Source organism: Oncorhynchus mykiss, chromosome 7 (genome assembly GCF_057628025.1).
Source record: "Oncorhynchus mykiss isolate SJ-2025 chromosome 7, ASM5762802v1, whole genome shotgun sequence".
Taxonomy (NCBI): Eukaryota; Metazoa; Chordata; class Actinopteri; order Salmoniformes; family Salmonidae; genus Oncorhynchus; species Oncorhynchus mykiss.
In genome coordinates, this window is record NC_143028.1 from 64,952,799 (window position 1) to 64,976,000 (window position 23,202).

General features: G+C 45.6%; 1 protein-coding gene across 1 annotated transcript; it reads left to right on the top strand.

The window, feature by feature from the left end:
• Window positions 1–7,054: 7,054 nt before the first annotated feature.
• LOC110528370 (G protein-coupled receptor 37-like 1) lies at window positions 7,055–11,736 on the top strand. The gene is made up of 2 exons (XM_021610390.3): window positions 7,055–8,094; window positions 9,030–11,736. The coding sequence occupies exons 1-2, from the start codon at window positions 7,399–7,401 to the stop codon at window positions 9,999–10,001; spliced, it is 1,668 nt and encodes a 555-aa protein (XP_021466065.2). The 5' UTR covers window positions 7,055–7,398; the 3' UTR covers window positions 10,002–11,736.
• Window positions 11,737–23,202: the final 11,466 nt, after the last annotated feature.

Genomic DNA, 23,202 nt, shown 5'->3' on the forward strand with positions numbered 1-23,202 from the left:
TTAACCTACAGTTCTGACTCATTACACTATACTTACATTTTTTATGATGATAAGTAAAAAATTATAAAAATAATGCAAACGTTGACATAATAGTTTCTGAAATAATTAGGGTTACAGCAAGATGGTGTTAATGTGACAATGATTATTGGAAAAGTTTCCACTGCCAGCTGACTGCACCATCCGGCAAGTTGAAGTAGTCTTTCTTCTCGTCTCTGACATTCTTGGTTTCACTGGCGTAGTTATTGCTGGAACCTCCCCTTATATCCAGAATGGACTCTGTAGCGCTACTGGCCAGGCACCACCACTCCACTCCCCACTTCCTCCCTGTCTAACTCTGGAGGTGAGTACACCTGTTTTACGCTCTTCTGCAATCAGGAAGTTGTGAAGAGCCGTTGCGGTCAGGACGGGATCTGAACACTCTCCAAAGGCATCTTTCACACAGCGCCTTGCTCTTGGAACCCTTGCAACAAAAAAAACATGGAATGATTATTCAATATCCACTCGTCTCACTCCTGGATACGCAACAGGTTGTAAGCGCTCTTGAGATCTAGTTTAGTGTAGAAGCACGCCCGTGCATTGACTCAGTCGCTGTGGCGATGAGCAGTTGCGGGTAACTGTGCCTCACAGTTATCTGGTTCAGGCCTCGATAGTCAATACACGGGCGCAGACCTCCCTCCTTCTTCTTCACAAAAAATAAACTTGAGGAGGCGGGTGAAGGACCGAATGTACCCCTGACGCAGGGATTTGGAGACATATGTTTCCATAGCCGCCGTCTCCGCCTGTGACAGGGGATACACGTGACTCCTGGGAAATGTGGCGTCTACCAGGAGATTTATCGCACAATCCCCCCGTCGATGGGGTGGTAATTGAGTCGCCTTCTTTTTGGAGAAGGTCGAGAGCCAAATCGGCATATTTGGGGGGAATGCACACGGTGAAAACCTGGTCTGGACTTTCCACCGTAGTCGCCCTAACGGAAACCCCTAAACACCTCCCCGAGCACTCCCGCGACCACCCCGTGCGACCACCCCATGACAGGCTAACCAGGGTAGGCCAAGCACCACGGGAAACGCAAGAGAGTCAATGAGAAAGAGACTGATTCTCTCCTTATGACCCCTCTGCGTCATCATGCCCTGGGGAGCGGTGGCCTCCCTGATCCACCCCGACCCCAATGGTCGACTGTCAAACGCGTGAACTGGGAAGGGCACAGCCACTGGAACAATGGGGATCCTAACCTATGAGCGAATGCTCTGTCTATAAATTCCCAACCACACCTGAATCGACGAGCACCTTATGCTGGGAATGCAGGGAAAACTCAGGAAACATGAGGGCAACCGAGGGCTCTGGGTGAGAATGGTGCCGACTCACCTGAGGTGACGCTAAAGTGCCCTGTCTGCCACCTCGACTCCCAGAGGAGCCAACCCGGCACCGACCGGCAGTGTGACCTCTGCGGCCACAGATGGTGCACGTGAAAGCCCCCCCTCCGGCCTCCCTGGGCGCAGTACCTCCCAGCTCCATAGGCACCAGTACAGTGGTGCTGGGGGAGGGAACCGACAGAGCCCTCTCTGGATGTCCGCGGGTGACCAGCAGGTTATCCAACCGAATGGACAGGTCCACCAGCTGGTTGAAGGTAAGGGTGGTATCCCTGCAGGCCAACACCCGACAGACATCCTTGCGCAGGCTGCAGTGGTAGTGGTCGATGAGGGCCCTGTCGTTCCAGCCCGCTCCTGCGGCCAGGGTACGAAATTCCAGGGCAAACTCCTGGGCACTCCTCGTCCCCTGCCTCAGGTGAACTTACCGAAGTCGTCCAACGCTGCATCTCCTTCTCCCCACACGGCGTCAGCCCACTCCAGAGCTCTACCGGAAAGGCACGAGACAAGGGCGGACACCCTCTCCCAAAGGAGCCGGGTAAACGGTGGCCAGGTATAGGTCCAGCTGTAGTAGGAAACCCTGGCACCATGCCGCCGTCCCATCATACTCCCTGGGAAGGGCGAGACGCATCCCACTGGGACCGGGTACAGGAGGGACGAGTAGTGGTAACCCCTGTTGTGCTGGTGGAGGCGCTGGGGGGACTCTCTGTCTCTCCCAGCGGTCCATGGTCTGGACAACGCAGTCCATCGCGACGCCGAGATGTTGTAGCATCGCCGTGTGTTCTCTGATACGCTCCTCTACCCCTATAATCAGGGTACCTGGTCCTGCTAACTCCATGGTGGTATGTAATTCTGTCAGATTGTGTGTGCAACTGGTCAACTGGAGTCAGGTGCAGGAGAGCAGAGATGAGTGAACAGGCACACTTTAATTGGCTGAAGCAAAAGTCGGACGCAACAGCATCACAACACACCAGCCAAAGGCAAAAGTGAAAATAGCTCACTGGTCACATAAAATAATGAACATTGAAAGTCAATACATATAAAAAATAAATACAATAAATTTAAAAAAGAGTTCTTAACAGGACGTGTTTTTTTTTACCACGGGATTAAACAATACCAGGAAAAAAACAGCCTGACGCATCACACAATATTTTTTTTTTTTTTTAATTACTAGGCAAGTCAGTTAAGAACAAATTCTTATTTTCAATGACGGCCTAGGAACAGTGGGTTAACTGCCTGTTCAGGGGCAGAACGACAGATTTGTACCTTGTCAGCTCGGGGGTTACTAGTCCAACGCTCTAACCACTAGGCTACCCTGCTGCCCCCAAATGAAACTAACAATTACACACACAGACATGGGGGGAACAGAGGGTAATATACACGTAGATTGATGATAGAATGTCAACCAGATGTGCGGGAAAACAAGACAAAACAGATGGAAAATGAAAGGTGGAGCGGTGATGGTTAGAAGACCAGTGACGTCGACCGCCGCGCGAACAAGGAGAGGAACCGACTTCGGCGGAAGTCGTGACAATGGATGGTGTTAAGAGATTGATGGGAGGAGTTGAATGGAGCTGAAGGTTGGGAATAATAACAACTAATAACAACAAGATAACTAATGTAACTAATGTCTCATAAAACATATATAGGTTAAGAACTTTTTTGAAAGAGCACAGTTTGAAAGATACGGCAAATTTAAATCAGAAATGGATGGGAGAGGTTCAAATCGAATCAAATCAAATCAAATCAAATCCAATTTTATTTGTCACATACACATGGTTAGCAGATGTTAATGCGAGTGTAGCGAAATGCTTGTGCTTCTAGTTCCGACAATGCAGTAATAACAAGTAATCTAACTAACAATTCCAAAACTACTGTCTTGTACACAGTGTAAGGGGATAAAGAATATGTACATAAGGATATATGAATGAGTGATGGTACAGAGCAGCATAGGCAAGATACAGTAGATGGTATCGAGTACAGTATATACATATGAGATGAGTATGTAAACAAAGTGGCATAGTTAAAGTGGCTAGTGATACATGTATTACATAAAGATGCAGTAGATGATATAGAGTACAGTATATACGTATGCATATGAGATGAATAATGTAGGGTAAGTAACATTATATAAGGTAGCATTGTTTAAAGTGGCTAGTGATATATTTACATCATTTCCCATCAATTCCCATTATTAAAGTGGCTGGAGTTGAGTCAGTGTCAGTGTGTTGGCAGCAGCCACTCAGTGTTAGTGGTGGCTGTTTAACAGTCTGATGGCCTTGAGATAGAAGCTGTTTTTCAGTCTCTCGGTCCCAGCTTTGATGCACCTGTACTGACCTCGCCTTCTGGATGATAGCGGGGTGAACAGGCAGTGGCTCGGGTGGTTGATGTCCTTGATGATCTTTATGGCCTTCCTGTGACATCGGGTGGTGTAGGTGTCCTGGAGGGCAGGTAGTTTGCCCCCGGTGATGCGTTGTGCAGACCTCACTACCCTCTGGAGAGCCTTAGGGTTGAGGGCGGAGCAGTTGCCGTACCAGGCGGTGATACAGCCCGCCAGGATGCTCTCGATTGTACATCTGTAGAAGTTTGTGAGTGCTTTTGGTGACAAGCCGAATTTCTTCAGCCTCCTGAGGTTGAAGAGGCGCTGCTGCGCCTTCTTCACAATGCTGTCTGTGTGAGTGGACCAATTCAGTTTGTCTGTGATGTGTATGCCGAGGAACTTAAAACTTGCTACCCTCTCCACTACTGTTCCATCGATGTGGATAGGGGGGTGTTCCCTCTGCTGTTTCCTGAAGTCCACAATCATCTCCTTAGTTTTGTTGACGTTGAGTGTGAGGTTATTTTCCTGACACCACACTCCGAGGGCCCTCACCTCCTCCCTGTAGGCCGTCTCGTCGTTGTTGGTAATCAAGCCTACCACTGTTGTGTCATCCGCAAACTTGATGATTGAGTTGGAGGCGTGCGTGGCCACGCAGTCGTGGGTGAACAGGGAGTACAGGAGAGGGCTCAGAACGCACACTTGTGGGGCCCCAGTGTTGAGGATCAGCGGGGAGGAGATGTTGTTGCCTACCCTCACCACCTGGGGGCGGCCCGTCAGGAAGTCCAGTACCCAGTTGCACAGGGCGGGGTCGAGACCCAGGGTCTCGAGCTTGATGACGAGCTTGGAGGGTACTATGGTGTTGAATGCCGAGCTGGTTGAGGGTAGAGGAAGGACAGGAGTAAAAAATAAATAATAATAACTATTGTAAAATAGACTGTGTCCATAAAATGTATATAGCATGTATAAACTGGAAATACAGGTCTAAGCGTTGTTGTTCACTAGTTTCTCCAAATGGGGGAGGGGGGGTAGGGTTGGAGGGTAATAAAGGAAATATATATTTTCAAAACGATACATTTGAAGTTTACATAAACTTTAGCCAAATACATTTAAATTCAGTTTTTCACAATTCCTGACACTTAATCCTAGTAAAAATTCCCTGTTTTAAGTCAGTTAGGATCACCACATTATTTTAAGAAAGCCTCCCCCTTTTTCCTCCAAACATAATGATGGTCATTATGGCCAAACAGTTCTATTTTTGTTTCATCAGACCAGAGGACATTTCTCCCCAAAATACTATCTTTGTCCCCATGTGCAGTTGCAAACCGTGGTCTTGATTTTTTTATGGCGGTTTTGGAGTAGTGGTTTCTTCCTCCATAGCAACCTTTCAGGTTATGTCGATATAGGACTTGTTTTAATGTGGATATAGATACTTTTGTACCTGTTTCCTCCAGCATCTTCACAAGGTCCTTTGCTGTTGTTCTGGGATTGATTTGCACTTTTCGCACCAAAGTACGTTCATCTCAGGGAGACAGAACACATCTCCCTCCTGAGCGGTATGATGGCTGCTTGGTCTCATGGTGTACTTGCGTACTATTGGTTGTACAGATGAACATGGTACCTTCAGGCATTTGGAAATTGCTCCCAAGGATGAACCAGACATGTGGAGGTCTACAATTTCTTTTTCTGAGGTCTTGGCTGATTTCTTTTGATTTTCCCATTATGTCAAGCAAAGAGGCACTGAGTTTGAAGGTAGGCCTTGAAATATGTCCACAGGTACGCCTCCAATTGACTCAAATTATGTAAATTAGCCCATCAGGAGCTTCTAAAGCCATGACATAATTTTCTGGAATTTTCCAAGCTGTTTAAAGGCACAGTCAACTTAGTGTATGTAAACTTCTGACCCACTGGAATTGTGATACAATTGTGAAATAATCTTTCTGTAAACAATTGTTGGAAAAACTACTTGTGTCATGCACAAAGTAGATGTCCTAACCGACTTGCCAAAACTATAGTTTGTTAACAATACATTTGTGGAGTGGTTCAAAACGACTTTTAATGACTCCAACCAAGTGTATGTAAACTTCCAATTTCAACTGTATGTATGTATGTATGTATGTGTTGTGTGGTCCCAACAGCGTACCATTGCAAAGTGATGCAGACAATTACATTGATGGAAAGTACACTCTATCTGCAATATTAAAGCTGATCTACCCCTTTAAAAAAATAGTAAGTCTAGGGTGTCATTAAAGCCTGTTAAGGATCGGACTTTCAATTTGACATACCTAAATCTAACTGCCTGAAGCTCAGAACCTGAAACAAGGATATGCATATTCTTGAAACCATTTGAAAGGAAACACTTTGAATTTTGTAGAAATTTGAAATTAATGTAGGAGAAAATAACACATTAGATCTAGTAAAAGTTAATACAAAGAAAAAAACATGTTTTTTTTGTCCCATCATCTTTGAAATGCAAGAGAGAGGTCATTATGTCCTATTTCAGGTTAGGCGCAATTTAGATTTTGGCCACCAGATGGAAGCAGTATACTTCTCAGACAGAGCTCAGTGTGTCAAATCGGAGGGCCTGTTGTCCGGACCTCTGGCAGTCTCTATGAGGGTACCACAGGGTTCAATTCTCGGGCCGACTCTTTTCTCTGTATAAATCAACGATGTCGCTCTTGCTGCGGGTGATTCCCTGATCCACCTCTATGCAGACGACACCATTCTGTATACATCTGGCCCTTATTCGGACACTGTGTCACTGTGAAATATGGCCAATATGTAGTGTTGTAAAAATACTTTAAAGTACTACTTAAGTAGTTTTTTGGAGTATCTGTACTTTACTATTTATATTTTGGGCAACTTTAACTTTTAATTCACTATATTCCTAAAGAAAATAATTTACTTTGTACTCCCTACATTTTCCATGACACCCAGAAGTACTTGTTAGATTTTGAATGCTTAACAGGACAGGAAAATGGTTCAATTCACACACTTATCAAGACAACATCCCTGGTCATCCCTACTGCCTCTGATCTGGCAGACTCACTAACCACAAATGCATCTTTTATAAATGATGTCTGAGTGTTGGAGTGTGCCCATAGCTATCCGTATATTTAAAAAACAAGAAAATGGTGCCATCTGCTTTGCTTAATAAGGAATTTGAAATGATTTATACTTTTACTTTTGATACTTAAGTATATTTAGAACCAAATACTTTTAGACTTTTACTCAAGTAGTATTTTACTGGGTGACTTCCACGTTTACTTGAGTAACATTATATAAAGGTATCTATACTTTTACTCAAGTATGACAATAGGGTACTTTTTCCACCACTGCCAATATAGGGATTCCCAGATAAAGATGAATTGACTTGCTTTGATTGAACTGAACTATGCGTTTGCTCTGAATACAGTTTGAGGTCCTTGCCTCGTCTATCTAGGCCACAAGAGGGCAGATGTGGTCTCTTCTATTTGCAGAACATAATGAATAACGGGCAAGCAAGTTTGAGCCAGACAGAAGCTCAAAATTGTACATCAGAACGAACCAGCCGGCGGACTGAAGTTTGGACACTCTTCTAAAACTATTTGTGGATATATTTGACTTATAGACTGGAGTTATCATTCTAAACTAGCGCAACACTTGAATAACATAGAACTGCATTGCTCTCAGCGTTCTATCAAGGTAAAAGACAAACATAATTCAACTCTGAAAATGACTCCTCTTTTTGCTTTGTTGCTACTTTTTCTGAGCGCTGCGGAGCCCCGTCATGTCGTTCCTGGTTACACAGCGCTGAGGACTGAGCAGGCGGACGGGGCTGCAGGTGCACTGACGACGGGGACCGGGGAGTCAGACTCTGAGTTGAATCTGAATCAGATTGGAGGTGATATGGCATATATCGAACCCCTGATGCATGAATCAGACGCCAACCAAAAGAGAATCCCCCGGGGCGCCAAGGATGGGAGCTCGAGGAAACAGGATCAGCAGTCTCCTCAAAGCTACCAACACCCCAGACCGTATGAACCGGACGGCTACTTCACAACGCCCAAGGGCCCACACCTGGCCAACAGCACCCCGGACAGGCACGGCAGATCCCGGGGAAACTCTTCCAAGGGCTCGGTGCTGTTCCACAACCCGCTCTACCCGGTAACCAACAGCTCATACGGGGCTTACGCAGTGATGCTCATCGCCCTCATCCTATTCGCCATGGGCATCGTTGGTAACCTCGCGCTCATGTGTATTGTTTGGCACAATTATTACCTGAAGAGCGCGTGGAACTGCATCTTGGCCAGTCTGGCATTCTGGGACTTCCTCGTGCTCTTCTTCTGTCTGCCCGTGGTCGTCTTCAACGAGCTCACCAAGAGAAGGTTGCTAGGGGACCTGTCCTGTCGGATCGTGCCCTACATGGAGGTAAACAGTTAACCTTGAACGTCCACGCACGTGAGGGCATTTCGGCAGTGTGCATTAACAAGCACAAAGAGATGCACCTGTTGCGTCGCGCGTATGTGTCCCGTTATTTCTGCATCACACCTCTATCTTTCCTCGTTCTCCCATTATAGAACAGTAGACCAGTCATACACACAAGTTATACTTTTGCAGCAATAAAAATGATTTTACCTACACATATAGGGACGACAGGATGGTGGTTATAACCGACTTTTTGTATAGCTTTTTAATATAGTCCCTGTGTGAGTGCACTGGGGCCGCCTCTGCTATTAGGGCTGGAAGAGTGCATTTTCAGGGTTGATGGTGCAAGCCCTGCTCCGGCTGTTCCCTTGGTCTGGGTATTTCCAATGTCTTTCAGACTCAAACTGTACTTAATCACCATAATGTGTGTGTTTTATATGTTGTAATTGCACTATGTGCACCACTGCCCGTGTATATCGCCCCAGTCTGCCAGCTGCCTATGTGTTATGGTAGTTAGCCTATTGTTATGCTAACTAGCGCCTCACGTTAATTGTCTGGTGGGGTGTGTGTAATTAACTGAGGTTCTTAGGAACTCTTTTCAAGGAGGGGATCTGGGTCAGAGGGACATTCTAATGCTATTCTATATGCTCTTTTCAACCCAGCTGAATAGGTTCATTTGCATATTCCTAGGGGGCATTTATTTGGAGCAGTAGTGTTTCCCCCAGTTTTTTCTTGGTGGGTTGGAGAACCCTCAAAATCAGCATCAAGATCTGCCAAATGAGCATCTTCTATTGAAACCAGTGTCACTCAATCCCATTCAGTCTCTTTCTCTCCTTTCCACTGTCCTCTTATTTTCTCTCCTTATTTTCCCTCACCCCTCTCTCCCCCATCTTCCCTCTCTGCCTTTTTCCCCTCCCTCTCTCCCCATTTCTCTCTAGGTGACCTCTCTGGGAGTAGCCACATTCAGCCTGTGTGCGTTGAGCATTGACCGGTTCCACGCAGCGACCAGCCCCCAGCCTCAGGCCCCACGGGTGGAGCCCTGCCAGTCCATCCTGGCCAAGCTGTCTGTGGTCTGGATCGGCTCCATGGTCCTGGCCGCTCCAGAGCTGCTGCTGTGGCAGCTCACCCAGGAGGTCTCCGTCCAGCCAGGGGGCTACGTGGTGGACCTGTGTGTCCGGAGGCCCACCTTGAGCCTGCCTGAGTCGGTCTACTCGCTGGTGCTGACCTACCACGAGGCCCGCATGTGGTGGTACTTCGGCTGCTACTTCTGCCTGCCGCTCCTCTTCACCCTCGCCTGCCAGCTGGTGACGAGACACGTTGTCGCTGAGGAGGCACGGATGAAACATGGGAGCAGCACAGTAGTAGGAGGAAAAAGAATACGCCCTTCCTCCTCGTCCTCTTTGTCGTCGTCCTCCTCCTCTTCCAAGAAGCAGCAGCTGAAGAGAGACCGTAGGTGTAGTTCTACAGTCGTGGCGTTGGCCATCGTTTACGCCGTGTGTAACCTCCCCGAGAACGTCTGTAACATTGCCCTGGCCTACATCGCCAACCCCATCTCCACAACGACTGAGGCCCTGCTGGCTCTGATTGGCCAGTTCCTGTTGTTTGTCCGTTGCTCGGCAACGCCGGTGTTGTTCCTGTGTCTGTGTCATTCTCTGGGCCAAGCCTTCATGGACTGTTGCTGTTGTTGCTGTGAGGAATGTCTACCCAATGGAGCCTCTTCATCATCATCATCCTCCACTACCACCACAGCAGTCTCCACCTACGCCTCCTCTCTCTCATCCCCGTCATCACTCTCTCCGTCCTCCACCAAAGAGGAGAAGCTGCATATTGTGTCTGGAACCATACCAGCCATCTTCTATGACAAGGCCAAAGACAGCTCCTCTCTCATGGCCATCGGAACACCCTGCTGAGTCCCTCTCCTTGCCTTCTCCCTGCCTAGCCAGGAGTCACCTCATTGGAGGACAAAATGCCCACGCTACCCTTGGACCTCAAGAACCCAGCTCTCTTACCCCAACCTCTCTCTTCCCACACTGGCTGTGCTGGGCATTGCACTGAATTAAGATAAATTATCTCTATAATGCTTGGTCCTTAGAGGGACACTTATTTTACCAAGAAGACTCTTGAGAATAAAAGGTAGACAGCACTATGGACATCATCATGCACAGCGGGCGACTTCCTGCTTAAAGACACCTCTTGAGTTTAAGGCAATTTGTTTTGAGAGACTTGTGGTTACAGACAGACTACTGAATATACTCATGGCTAGGGCTTTGGTTGTCTTCAATCCCTCCTAGCCGTGAGATAAGTGATGAAGATCATTACAGACAGTCCATTATGACATGAGACAACATATCAATTGTAGTGGCACAGCTGAATGCTAGGAGAGATCCAGAGCTGAATACGCTGACATTAACTTTTCTTGACTTTCTTTTACTAGTATACTCTCGTTTGATAAATAACATTTTAAAAAGCAAACAATTCTCTTAGCTGTGAATTATGGTGTGGATTCAAGTTGTGTTTTCTAATTTCCTGTGTTTTATTAGTGGAAATTAACAACAAAAAGAGCCATTGAGGGATCCTCTGTCTGTGGGCTAATTGTTCTCTCTCTAACTCCTCTCTTTTCCCCTGGCCTGCACTCCATCTCACAGTGATCTACAAGGGAAGAAATGTGGTAGAATGGTACCCGTCAAACACACGTCATAACACCCATCACCACTGGTTACTGACTGTTTACACGTGGAGTAAATATTACTTGTAACAACCACTACAGTGTAGTCTTCCTACGATTTCTCCAGAAATAGGGCGCAAATCAACTGTCTTGTGTGTTAAGAATTCACTGTTGTGTTGTAGTATTTTAGCTGTGCAGCTCAGGGTTTTCTCAACATGTTTCCCCTCAAGAACCATACTATTGCTGAGCATCTTCTGCAGAGCTACTAACATTGCTCAGGGCCAATATCCACAAAGCGTCTCAGAGTAGGAGTGCTGATCTTGGATCAGTTTTGACTTTTAGATCATAATGAATAATATTATATGGCCAGATCCTAGATCAGCACTCCTACTCTGAGACACTGTGTGGATACGGGCCCAGATCTTAACACCACATCTCTTCTACAGATAAACATTATTCATGATTATTAAAAGCTTTTAATGTGACCACTAGTCCACACAATGGCTCTTGTGTCAATATGTTGATAGATGTCGAGATAGAACCTAACCAATCCCTATAAAAATGGTGAATCTGTGTAGAGTACAATCTGACCGATACAATGCTGATATATTGTGTTATTCTGTCGTGACACAACAGTGGAACATTTAGACTTGCTCAGATATCAGGACCCAATGAACAACTTTCATTGTCCTCAATATTACCTTGTACATGTATACAATCTGTACTTCTCATAACTTTCCTTCCTCAAAAAGAGATCAGTCAAATCATATGAATGTTGTAAAAAAAACGATAAATAAAAACATTTATAGTTTTTGGGGGAATTGGTATGTATTCTCTTGTATTGTGAATATACTGTAATTATGTCTGGATTGAATTTAACATTGTGTATCTGAGGTAGTATTTACTATCGGAACTGACTGTGTATCAGATGTTTTGTCTATTTTTTATTCAGTTCTACTCAATAAACAGTGAGACAATGTCTGTGGTCTTGTTTTCCACTGGAAAATAAATCATGGCTGAGGGAAAGCATGCATCAGTGCATGAACAAGTCAGTGTCATGTTAAAGAGACCACCACGTCTGCCCACACACAATGCACACACCTACACACATACACATTCTAACAGACACACATATTCATCCATCATCCACTCACACACACACTCACAGTAGAGGGGATATTGACAGTGAGGATTTTTCATCTGGTTGCCCCTGTCCTGTGTGTTCCGTCTCGGCTCCCTGAGCTGAAATATTTGTCCTCCCACTTAGTTCTGCCTGGGCCTGAGAGAGGGGGCTCTCATAAGAAGAGCATTGTTCCTCAGCCTTCTCCCCAGCCCCCTCACTGCATTACAATGGTCAACCACCGGGGGAGTTGCCAAGCTACCGTCACATTCAAGTCCCCTTCACAGTCACCAAACAGAAGCAAGAGACAGAGATGAGAGGAGAGGGGGAAGAAAGAGGGAGAAGAGGGCACTAGGCGACCAAAACAACCCGCACTTTCCCAAACCCTTCAGTTCCCCTGTGGTTTCCATGACAACGGATGAAGGGTCTTATTTGTCTGGTCTCTCGTTTGTTCAGGCCAGACGCTCAGTACTGCCCCATACACCAGTCCTCGCCTCATGCACTTTGCTGCACATTAAATTTTCTTCTGCCTACCAAGCCACCATTGAGTGTCTGAAGCTGCATAATGGGAAGGTTCAGCCTCTCAGACTGCTTACATTTCTCATCAGACAAGGTTTTAAAACCTTATCTGCATTTGAGATAAAGTGAGGTGGGGTTGAAGTGACTCCTGAAGTAGGTTAAGGTGTGTGTGTGTGTGCGTGTGCATGTGCACGTGTGCGTGTACTGATAGTGTTAAGGCCCTCTGTTTGTCATGTTCACTCCAGGCTCAGCAGGCTCAGGAAACATACATCCTCTGATCAGAGCCCTATCTACACGTTGCCATGGCTGCAGCCTAGCAGCCAGCTCCAGAACGTTGGAGAATGCAAACATAACCAGTTCTGGGAGTCCAGTGCTCTCTAAGCCTGGGGATAGAACCCTGCAGAGAACCCTGGGCCCAGTTCCCAGAGGGGGCAGAGGTTCTGGACCTCTCTGTCTCCATGTGTCCCTTCTGTCAGCAGAACACAGAACCAGCCTAGTCCGCTCTGTCACTGTCCTGTCATTGTCACGGCTGGGGATGGAACTGGAACAGAGTCCGAACAGCAGGGGGGAACTATATGTGAGTGACTGGGGTTGCTTTTCACTTAGGACTAGTACCAGTGGTGGACCACCACAGGACACTTCCTCTGTGAGGGTGTTTGGCTTTGGTTTTAAGGGACATGGGAAACATCAATAAACCTCTGAAGATAACACTAATGTCCCTTACTACCCCAGTTCAAACAGTTCTTTCACTGGCTCTATTCACCGGTTCACTGGTTTACATAGTAAGGCCTTGAAAAACCAACATCTATTGAGAGACAATCCAACAAACAGGCCTTTTAAGATTAGACTGTTGTGGATTAAATGGCGGACGTTCTGAACAAGTGACATGTTTTCTTTTTTTTTTGTAATCTTGAAATCTCTTCATTCTTTTGCTCTTGGTTCCAGTGCCAAGCAGGCTGGACCCATAAACACTACTTAATGAGTTTCACTACCTCCTGGGTTTGGTGAGCCTATTATGCATGTGAATGTGAGAGAGGGAGAAAGAGAGAGGGAGACAGACAGTCATACAGACCGAAAGAGAGAGATTCAGAGAGAGTCTAAAGAGTCAGAGATAGAGAGTCAGAGAGAGAGAGAGCAAGAGACAGGGATAAACAGAAAAAGAGAGTGAAAGGGTTAAGAACAAAGTTCAAGGATGAGAAGAGAGTGTTCGACACATATGACTTTTCCCAAGACTCTCCCTCCGCCAATCACACTGCCTCTCTATCTGAAACCTGATGCTATACCGCCTCCTGCTGGCTTTAGTGGAGAATTACATCAATTACGCTATAAAATAACTGCTCTCGTCTGTGCAACACATACTGTAGGCTCCTGGACAAGTGAAAACAAATATAACTCTACTTACCATGGAAAATATATTGCGACAAAGAAACTCCAGATTTATTTTAGAGGGTCTGCACTCAAAAAATGCAGTCAAAAAGATGACAAATAGTTTAATCTTGTTGCAAACATATAATGCAATGGGGTCATGTTTTTTTAACCAGGGAAAAACACATTAAGACCAAGGTCTCATTTGCTAATGTGCTCTGGGAACAATACAAAATAAAACTATACACAATGAAGAGGAGGAGACAGGCTAAATAAGGATTTTTAAGCCTTGAGACAATTGAGACATGGATTGTGTGTGTGTGTCATTCAGAGGGTGAACGGACAAGACAAAATATTGAAGTTAATTTGAACTGGGTATGGTAGTAGGTGCCTGGCACATCGGTTTGAATGTGTCAAGAACTGCAAAAGTGCTGGGTTTCTCATGTTCAACAGTTTCCCATGTGTATCAAGAATGATCCACCATGAAGCCATCTTGACAAAGCTGTCGGAAGCACTGGAGTCAAGATGGGCCAGCATCCCTGTAGAACACTTTCGACACCTTGTAGAGTCCATGCCCCGATGAATTGAGGATGTTCTGAGGGCAAAAGGGGGTGCAACTCAATACTAGGAAGGTGTTCCTAATGTTTTGTCCACTCAGTGTATAGAGTAAGTGTAAGGCATGAAGGTGTGGTAAGGTGCAGATGGTAAGTATGAAGGTGAATAAGGCATGAAAGGCGGTGGGATGTAGTGAGGGGGGAATTCCCCAACTGGCATAGGACCTTACTTTTTTTTTAAACTTTCGTTCAGGACTCGATCACCTGGGTGTAGGACTACACCGTTCATCTGTCGGTCATAGTAAATTTTTCCCCTTGCACTTGACTGCTTGCTGTTCTCAGATGCTATTCTGTATGCTTCAGTCATTCTCTTAGTCCACTTCTCAGGATAGCCTTCGGGTGAGTTTGTCTCCTCTTCAGCTGTCAGGCCAAACAGCATCTCTATTGGCAGGTGTGGTTGGCGACCGTAGAGCATATAGACGGGTGAGTATTCCGTGGACTGATGCCTTGTGCAGTTGTATGCATGCAACACTTGTGGAAGGTGTTCTTTCCCTCTCCTTCTCCTCAAGCATTCTCAGGACTGGGTTCAACATTCTGTTGAATGTCTCAGCTGGGCTTCCCTGAGGGTGGTACAGTGATGTTCTTGAGTGACCCACTCCTGTCAGTTGCTGCAGCAAAAGATTGTTCAAAAGATTGTTCTCAAATTCTCTACCCTAGTTGTGGTGTAACTTCGAGGGGTATCCAAACCTCTGTACGAAGTAGAGGCCTTCGCGAAATTGACCTGGGGCTTTCCCATCCGGACCAAATATGCATAAATATTTTTTTTAAATATAGGGACTTGTTCCGAACGAACCAGAGGACAACTAGATCTGTTCCATATAGATCTGGTTGGATCTAGACTCGGTCCGATCCGAGTGAGAGAAGCAGCAGAAAAGTATATTTTTAAGCTACTTTACTAACCGGAGCTGATAAAGTGTGAGGAAGAAGAGGTAAAGAGGTGACGCTCTAGCAGGGACCGTGCTGTGTGTAAGCTACTTTGAGTGTGAGTGAGTGACACGAAAAAAGAGGAAGAGACAGCAACGAACCAAGCTGACTCACGCTATAGTGGACTAATAGCCGCCATAGCTAGGTTATTTATCATCCAATATGACTACGTACATAGTATCTGTTTTGACTGCATCAAACCGAGAGAAGTTAGTGAAGCTAGCTAGCTAAGTAGTTAGGCTAATTAAGGCTACACTGTTACAAACAACAACAACAACTCCACTCAGACTTTAAAGTAGCAACCTAACTGTTGGCTCTTGGTCATTGTAGCCTATCCTTCTCCTTTAACTTTTTTTTCCATCATTTTAATTCCATCTTCCTCCATTGATCAGATATCTCATAACTTTTGCCCCACATGACTTATGATTTCCCAACAACATGCTACACGTGCCACTCTCGTGAAAAGCAAAGAGCAGCAGCATAAATTATACAATTTCTCTCTACCGCAGCAGTCGTGTCCCGATCTGTATGGATCCTTCCGGACAAGTCAGTTAAAATTACACATTCCCAAGGTCATGACAATCATATCAGATCCAACACAGACCGGTGACATTATTTAAAATTCTGGATCCGGATCTGCTCGGTTCCCGCATCAGGTCTCAGTTATTCATGTAGATATGGATCCATGAAGACCTCTAGTATGATGTCGGTGAAGATTCTTTCAGCCGCTGTTCTTCCGGACTTGTTGTTTGCCGGAAAAGCCTGGGCGAACCTTGTGAGGTGGTCTAGAACCACCAGGATGTTTTTGAAACCACCTCTGCTGGGTTCTAGGTGCATGTAGTCAATAGACACCAGCTCCAGGGGGGAACTTGATGTGATACTGCCCATAGCTGCTCTTACATGTGTGACTGGCTGCTTTTGTTTGATACAGGGACACCTCCGAGTAACATGCTCTTCTATATCCCTCTTCATGAATGGCCAGTAGAACACTTCCCTTGCCAGGCTGAGGACTCTCTCTGTTCCTACATGAATCATGTCATTGTGGAGGTGCTTATAATTGATTAGTAGGCCTTCTTTGGTTGTCCTTCTGGAACAGGATTTCATCGTCGATGCACAGCTTTCCCCACTCAATCAACAATTTCCTGGTATAGCCACTCACTCCTCATCTTGCATCGCTGGTCAGGGATCGTTTGTCTCTTTCAACCTCATGAGCTCTCCGATGGCTGGGCCCATTCTAGCTCTTTGTGGTTGATGGTTGACAGGGGTTCGCTGGTGTGGTGTTCTCTTGAGATGCCTTCAGAGATGTCGAGGGCTGCAATCCAAGCCACATATTTTCTTTTTGCTGCTTGACTCCCTTCCCATGTTGCACGGACCATTTCACCTGGTAGCTCTTCATTGCATTCAGCCACGTACTTGGTGATATCCAGGGGACGAGAGAGGGTGTCTGCGTCAACATTGACTTTGCCTGTTCTGTCGAAGCGGAAGTCAGAGTGTTCTCCAACCCATCTGTGGCCAACTGCGTTCAGCTTGGCTGTGCTCATGACATACAGTTGAAGTCGAAAGTTTACATACACCTTAGCCAAATACATTTCAACTCAGTTTTTCACAATTCCTGACATTTAATCCTAGTAAAAATTCCCTGTCTTAGGTCAGTTAAGATCACTACTTTATTTTAAGAATGTGAAATGTCAGAATAATAGTAGAGAGAATGATTTATTTCAGCTTTTATTTCTTTCATCACATTCCTAGTGGGTCACAAGTTTACATACACTCAATTAGTATTTGGTAGCATTGCCTTTAAATTGTTTAACTTGGGTCAAACGTTTCAGGTAGCCTTTCACAAGCTCCCCACAATAAGTTGGGTGAATTTTGGCCCATTCCTCCTGATAGAGCTGGTGTAACTGAATCAGGTTTGTAGGCCTCCTTGCTCGCACACACTTTTTCATTTCTGCTACATAACTGACAATCATGGCAGAGTACTGGAGAAAAAACACATAATTGCGCTTTAACCCTTTGCATGAGTTGCTTAGCTGGGGTCGGCCTACACCTGATGGTTTAGATAAAATTACAGCATTCGAATGAGAAGCGGCACATGCCGCACCACCCTGTCTTCCGTCCGCCATCTTGGTCTTATGCATTGCCACTATGGCTGTGTTTACACAGGCAGCCCAATTCAGACCTTTTTTCCACTCATTGGCTTCGGTACACTGGCAATTGTGTTCGGCATTGGGAGCTGGGGAAGCTGAGACTCTTTGTGCTTATGGTGATGGGCCTGCCTTGTCTGCGGGTGTTCTTTGGCTTGCAAGCCTCCCCCTTTTTCCTCCAAACATAACGATGGTCATTATGGCCAAACAGTTCTATTTTTGTTTCATCAGACCAGAGGACATTTCTACAAAAAGTACGATCTTTGTCCCCATGTGCAGCTGCAAACTGTAGTCTGGCATTTTTTATGGCGGTTTTGGAGCAGTGGTTTCTTCCTTGCTGAGCGGCCTTTCAGGTTATATAGGACTCATTTTACTGTGGATATAGTTACTTTTGTACCTGTTTCTTCCAGCATCTTCACAAGGTCCTTTGCTTTTGTTCTGGGATTGATTTGCACCTTTCGCCCCAAAGTACTTTCATCTCACGGAGACCGAACGGTCTCATGGTGTTTATACTTGCATACTATTGTTTGTACAGATGAACATGGTACCTTCAGGTGTTTGGAAATTGCTCTCTCTTGCTTTCTTTTTCTGAGGTCTTGATTGATTTCTTTTGATTTTCTCATGATGTCAAGCAAAGAGGCATTGAGTTTGTAGGTAGGCCTTGAAATACATCCACAGGTACACCTCCAATTGACTCAAATGATGTCAATTAGCCTATCAGAAGCTTCTAAAGCCATGACATCATTTTCTGGAATTTTCCGAGCTGTTTAAATGCACAGTCAACTTAGTGTATGTAAACTTCTGACCCACTGGAATTGTGATACAGTCATAAGTGAAATAATCTGTCTGTAAACAATTGTTGGAAAAATTACTTGTGTCATGCACACAGTAGATGTCCTAACCGACTTGACAAAACTATAGTTTGTTAACAAGAAATGTGTGGATTGGTTGAAAACAAGTTTTAATGACTCCAACCTAAGTTTATGTAAACTTCTGACTTCAACTGCATGTCAGGATGTTGTTGTCCATGTAGATGGTGAAATGTGGAGCATAGAAGATGTAGTCTTTGGACTTCTCACACACAGCCCACTTCAATGCAAGGAACTCAAGTTTGCCAGAGTGAAGGTGGTAGTTCTTCTCCTCAGGCGTGAGAGTTCTTGAAACATACCCGACAACTCTGAGCTTCCCATTCTGTCGTTGGTGAAGAACAGCTCTAAGATCTTGTTCTGAGGCGTCAGTGTGGAGTGGGAAGGTTTAGACGAAGTCGGAATAGGCTAGTAGAGGTGGATTCAATAGTCTGTGGATGAGCCTCTCAAGGATAGTCTGGTGTTCCTCCATCCATCTCACTGGAGTTCTGGGTGGCAACGGGGAACCTTTCACCATCTCCTTGCTTAGCTCACCCCGTGGCGTTGTAGTGTTCTCAAACCTCCCTCTCCACTACTGTCCCGTCAATGTGGATAGGGGGGTGCTCCCTCTGCTGTTTCCTGAAGTCCACAATCATCTCCTTTGTTTTGTTGACGTTGAGTGTGAGGTTATTTTCCTGACACCACACTCCGAGGGCCCTCACCTCCTCCCTGTAGGCCGTCTCGTCGTTGTTGGTAATCAAGCCTACCACTGTAGTGTCGTCCGCAAACTTGATGATTGAGTTGGAGGCGTGCATGGCCACGCAGTCGTGGGTGAACAGGGAGTACAGGAGAGGGCTCAGAACGCACCCTTGTGGGCCCCAGTGTTGAGGATCAGCGGGGTGGAGATGTTGTTACCTACCCTCACCACATGGGGGCGGCCCGTCAGGAAGTCCAGTACCCAGTTGCACAGGGCGTGGTCGACACCCAGGGTCTCGAGCTTGATGACGAGTTTGGAGGGTACTATGGTGTTAAATGCTGAGCTGTAGTCGATGAACAGCATTCTCACATAGGTATTCCTCTTGTCCTTTCAGTTTCGCGCGAATGCTGCCATAAATCCACGGTTTCTGGTTTGGGAATGTTTTAATCGTTGCTGTGGGTATAACATCATCAATGCACTTCCTAATGAACTCGCTCCCCGAATCAGCGTATTCATCAATGTTGTTGTTGGACGCAATGCGGAACATATCCCAAATAGCAACATATACAGAGTAGCAGACAAAGACAGACAGACAGACAGACAGACAGACAGACAGACAGACAGACAGACAGACAGACATTTAGGTAAAGTCACTCGTGTCCTCAGAGAAACCTAGAGTTTGTGTTTTGTCCGACCATGCTGACCACATCAACAATTTTCAAAGAACAGTTCAGTGATGTCATCAAATTGTGGAATATACAGTGCATTCGGGAAAGTATTCAGACCCCTTGACATTTTCTACATTTTGTTACGTTAAAGCCTTATTCTATAATTTATTAAATCATTTCCCCCCTCATCAATCTACACACCCACTCCCCTATAAGGACAAAGCAAAAACAAAGCAAAGCAAATGTATTACAAATAAAAAACGGAAATATCACATTTACATTATTACGTATTCAGACCCTTTACTTTGTTGAAGCACCTTTGGCAGCAATTACAGCCTTGGGTCTTCTTGGGTATGACACTACAATATTGGCCCAATATTGGAGTTACTCCCATTCTTCTCTGCAGATCCTCTCAAGCTCTGTCAGGTTGGATGGGGAGTTTCGCGGCACAGCTATTTTCAGGCCTCTCCAGAGATGTTTGATCGGGTTCAAGTCCGGGCTCTGGCTGGGCCACTCAAGGACATTCAGAGACTTATCCCGAAGCAACTCCTGCGTTGTCTTGGCTGTGTGCTTAGGGTCATATTCCTGTTGGAAGGTGAACCTTCGCCCCAGTCTGAGGTCATGAGCGCTCTGGAGCAGGTTTTCATCAAGGATCTCTGTACTTTGCTCCGTTCATCTTTCCCTCGATCTTGACTAGTCTCCCAGTCCCTGCCGATGAAAAACATCCCCATAGGATGACGATGCCACCAGCTTGCTTCACTGTAGGGATGGTGACAGGTTTCCTCCAGATGTGACACTTGGCATTGGGGTGGCAGGGCAGCCTAGTGGTTAGAGCGTTGGACCAGTAACCAGAAGGTTGCAAGTTCAAACCCGCGAGCTGACAAGGTACAAATCTGTCGGTCTGCCAGTTAACCCACTGTTCCTAGAATTTATTCTTAACTGACTTGCCTAGTTAAATAAAATTCAATAAAAAATTCAGGCCAAAGAGTTCAATCTTGTTTTCAGCAGACCAGAGAATCCTGTTTCTCAGAGTCTGAGAGTCCTTTAGGTGCCTTTTGGCAAACTCAAAGTGGGATGTCATGTGCCTTTTACTGAGGAGTGGCTTCCGTCTTTCCACTCTACCATAAAGGCCTGATTGGTGGAGTGCTGCAGAGATGGTGGTCCATCTGGAAGGTTCACCCATCTCCACAGAGGAACTCTGGAGCTCTGTCAGAGTGACAATCAGGTTCCTGATAACCTCCCTGACCCAGGCCCTTCTCCCCTTATTGCTCAGTTTGACCGAGCTTACATTTAAGAATGATGATGGCCACTGTGTTCTTGGGGACCTTCAATGCTGCATGATTTTTGGGTACCCTTCCCCAGATCTGTGCATCGACACAATCCTGTCTCGGAGCTCTACGGACAATTCCTTTGACCTCATGGCTTGGTCACTATCTCCTCTTTATGCTGGGAGCATGGAGTAAAGATTGGTTTACCGTGGTTCACAAGATTTATTGTAGTTTACTGATGTTGCAGAGACATTCATGAACCATGATGTAAATATTTTTATAAACTCAGCAAAAAAAGAAACGTCCCTTTTTCAGGACCCTGTCTTTCAAAGATCATTCGTAAAAATCCAAATAACTTCACAGATTCTCATTGTAAGACACTAATAGCTTACAGACGGTAGGCAATTAAGGTCACAGTTATGAAAACTTAGGACACTAAAGAGGCCTTTCTACTGACTCTGAAAAACATCAAAAGAAAGATGCCCAGGGTCCCTGCTCATCTGTGTGAACGTGCCTTAGGCATGCTGCAAGGAGTCGTGAGGACTGCAGATGTGGCCAGGGCAATAAATTGCAATGTCCATACTGTGAGATGCCTAAGACAGCGCTACAGGGAGACAGGGCGGACAGCTGATCGTCCTCGCAGTGGCAGACCACGTGTTACAACACATGCACAGGATCGGTACATCTGAACATCACACCTGCGGGACAGGTACAGCATAGCAACAACAACTGATTGAGTTATGCCAGGAATGCACAATCCCTCCATCAGTGCTCAGACTGTCTGCAATAGGCTGAGAGAGGCTGGACTGAGGGCTTGTAGGCCTGTTGTAAGTCAGGTCCTCCCCAGACATCACCAGCAACAACGTCGCCTATGGGCACAAACTTACTGCCATTGGACCAGACAGGACTGGCAAAAAGTACTCTTCACTGACGAGTCGCAGTTTTGTCTCACCGTGGGTGATGTTGGATTCGCGTTTATTGTCGAAGGAATGAGTGTTATGCTTAGGCCTGTACTCTGGAGCGGGATCGATTTGGAGGTGGAGGGTCCGTCATGGTCTGGGGCGGTGTGTCACCGCATCATCGGACTGAGCTTGTTGTCATTGCAGGCAATCTCAATGCTGTGCGTTACAGGGAAAACATCCTCCTCCCTCATGTGGTACCCTTCCTGCAGGCTCATCCTCCAGCATGACAATGCCACCAGCCATACTGCTCGTTCGGTGCTTGATTTCCTGCAAGACAGGAATGTCAGTGTTCTGCCATGGCCAGCGGAGAGCCCAGATCTCAATCCCATTGAGCACGTCTGGGACCTGTTGGATCGGAGTGTGAGGGCTAGGGCCATTCCCCTCAGAAATGTCAAGGAACTTGCAGGTGCCTTGGTGGAGAAGTGGGGTAACATCTCACAGCAAGAACTGGCAAATCTGGTGCAGTCCATAAGGAGGAGATGCACTGCAGTACCTAATGCAGCTGGTGGCCACACCAGATACTGACTGTTACTTTTGATTTGGACCCCCCCCCCCCCCCCCTTTGTTCAGGGACACATTATTAAATTTCTGTTAGTCACATGTCTGTGGAACTTGTTCAGTTTATGTCTCAGTTGTTGAATCTTGTTATGTTCATACAAATATTTGCACGTTAAGTTTGCTAACAATAAACACAGTTGATAGTGAGAAGACATTCATTTTTTTTGCTGAGTTTATGTAACAATATGAGATGATATATTCAATGTTTTAATGTAGCCTTATTGGTCTTTTATTTGGGAATTGGTCAGTTTGGTTTCATTTATATTATGTATATTATGTATTAAGAAAGAGAGAGAGGAAACAAACAGTTTTAAGCTTCTCAATGGCAGCAGTATTTCAGATGTACTAAAGATAACCCATCCACTCATCAAAAATCACAAGTTCACTCACATAAGACAGACACAGACAACCCATCATCTTTCCTACTAAAAATGGCATACACTTAATCACAATGCCTTTGTAATAATGTCATAATGATGACATAACATCTATCACAACATATTGATGTGGTTCCAGGGAGCTGCTGTAAGAAAAGTGGTTGTATGTTTACATTAAAAGAATGATCATATTCATCAGGCCTGATATTCAGGAGAGTTGTTTTAGTTTAACCTGTTAGTGATCCCTTCGTGCGCCAATCCCTTTAGCGGGATCGATTTGACAACATCCAGTGAAATTGCAGAGCGCCAAATTCAAACTGCAGAAATATCAATATTCAAGATAACTGAAAATGTAAGTGTAATACATCAAAGTAAAGCTTCACTT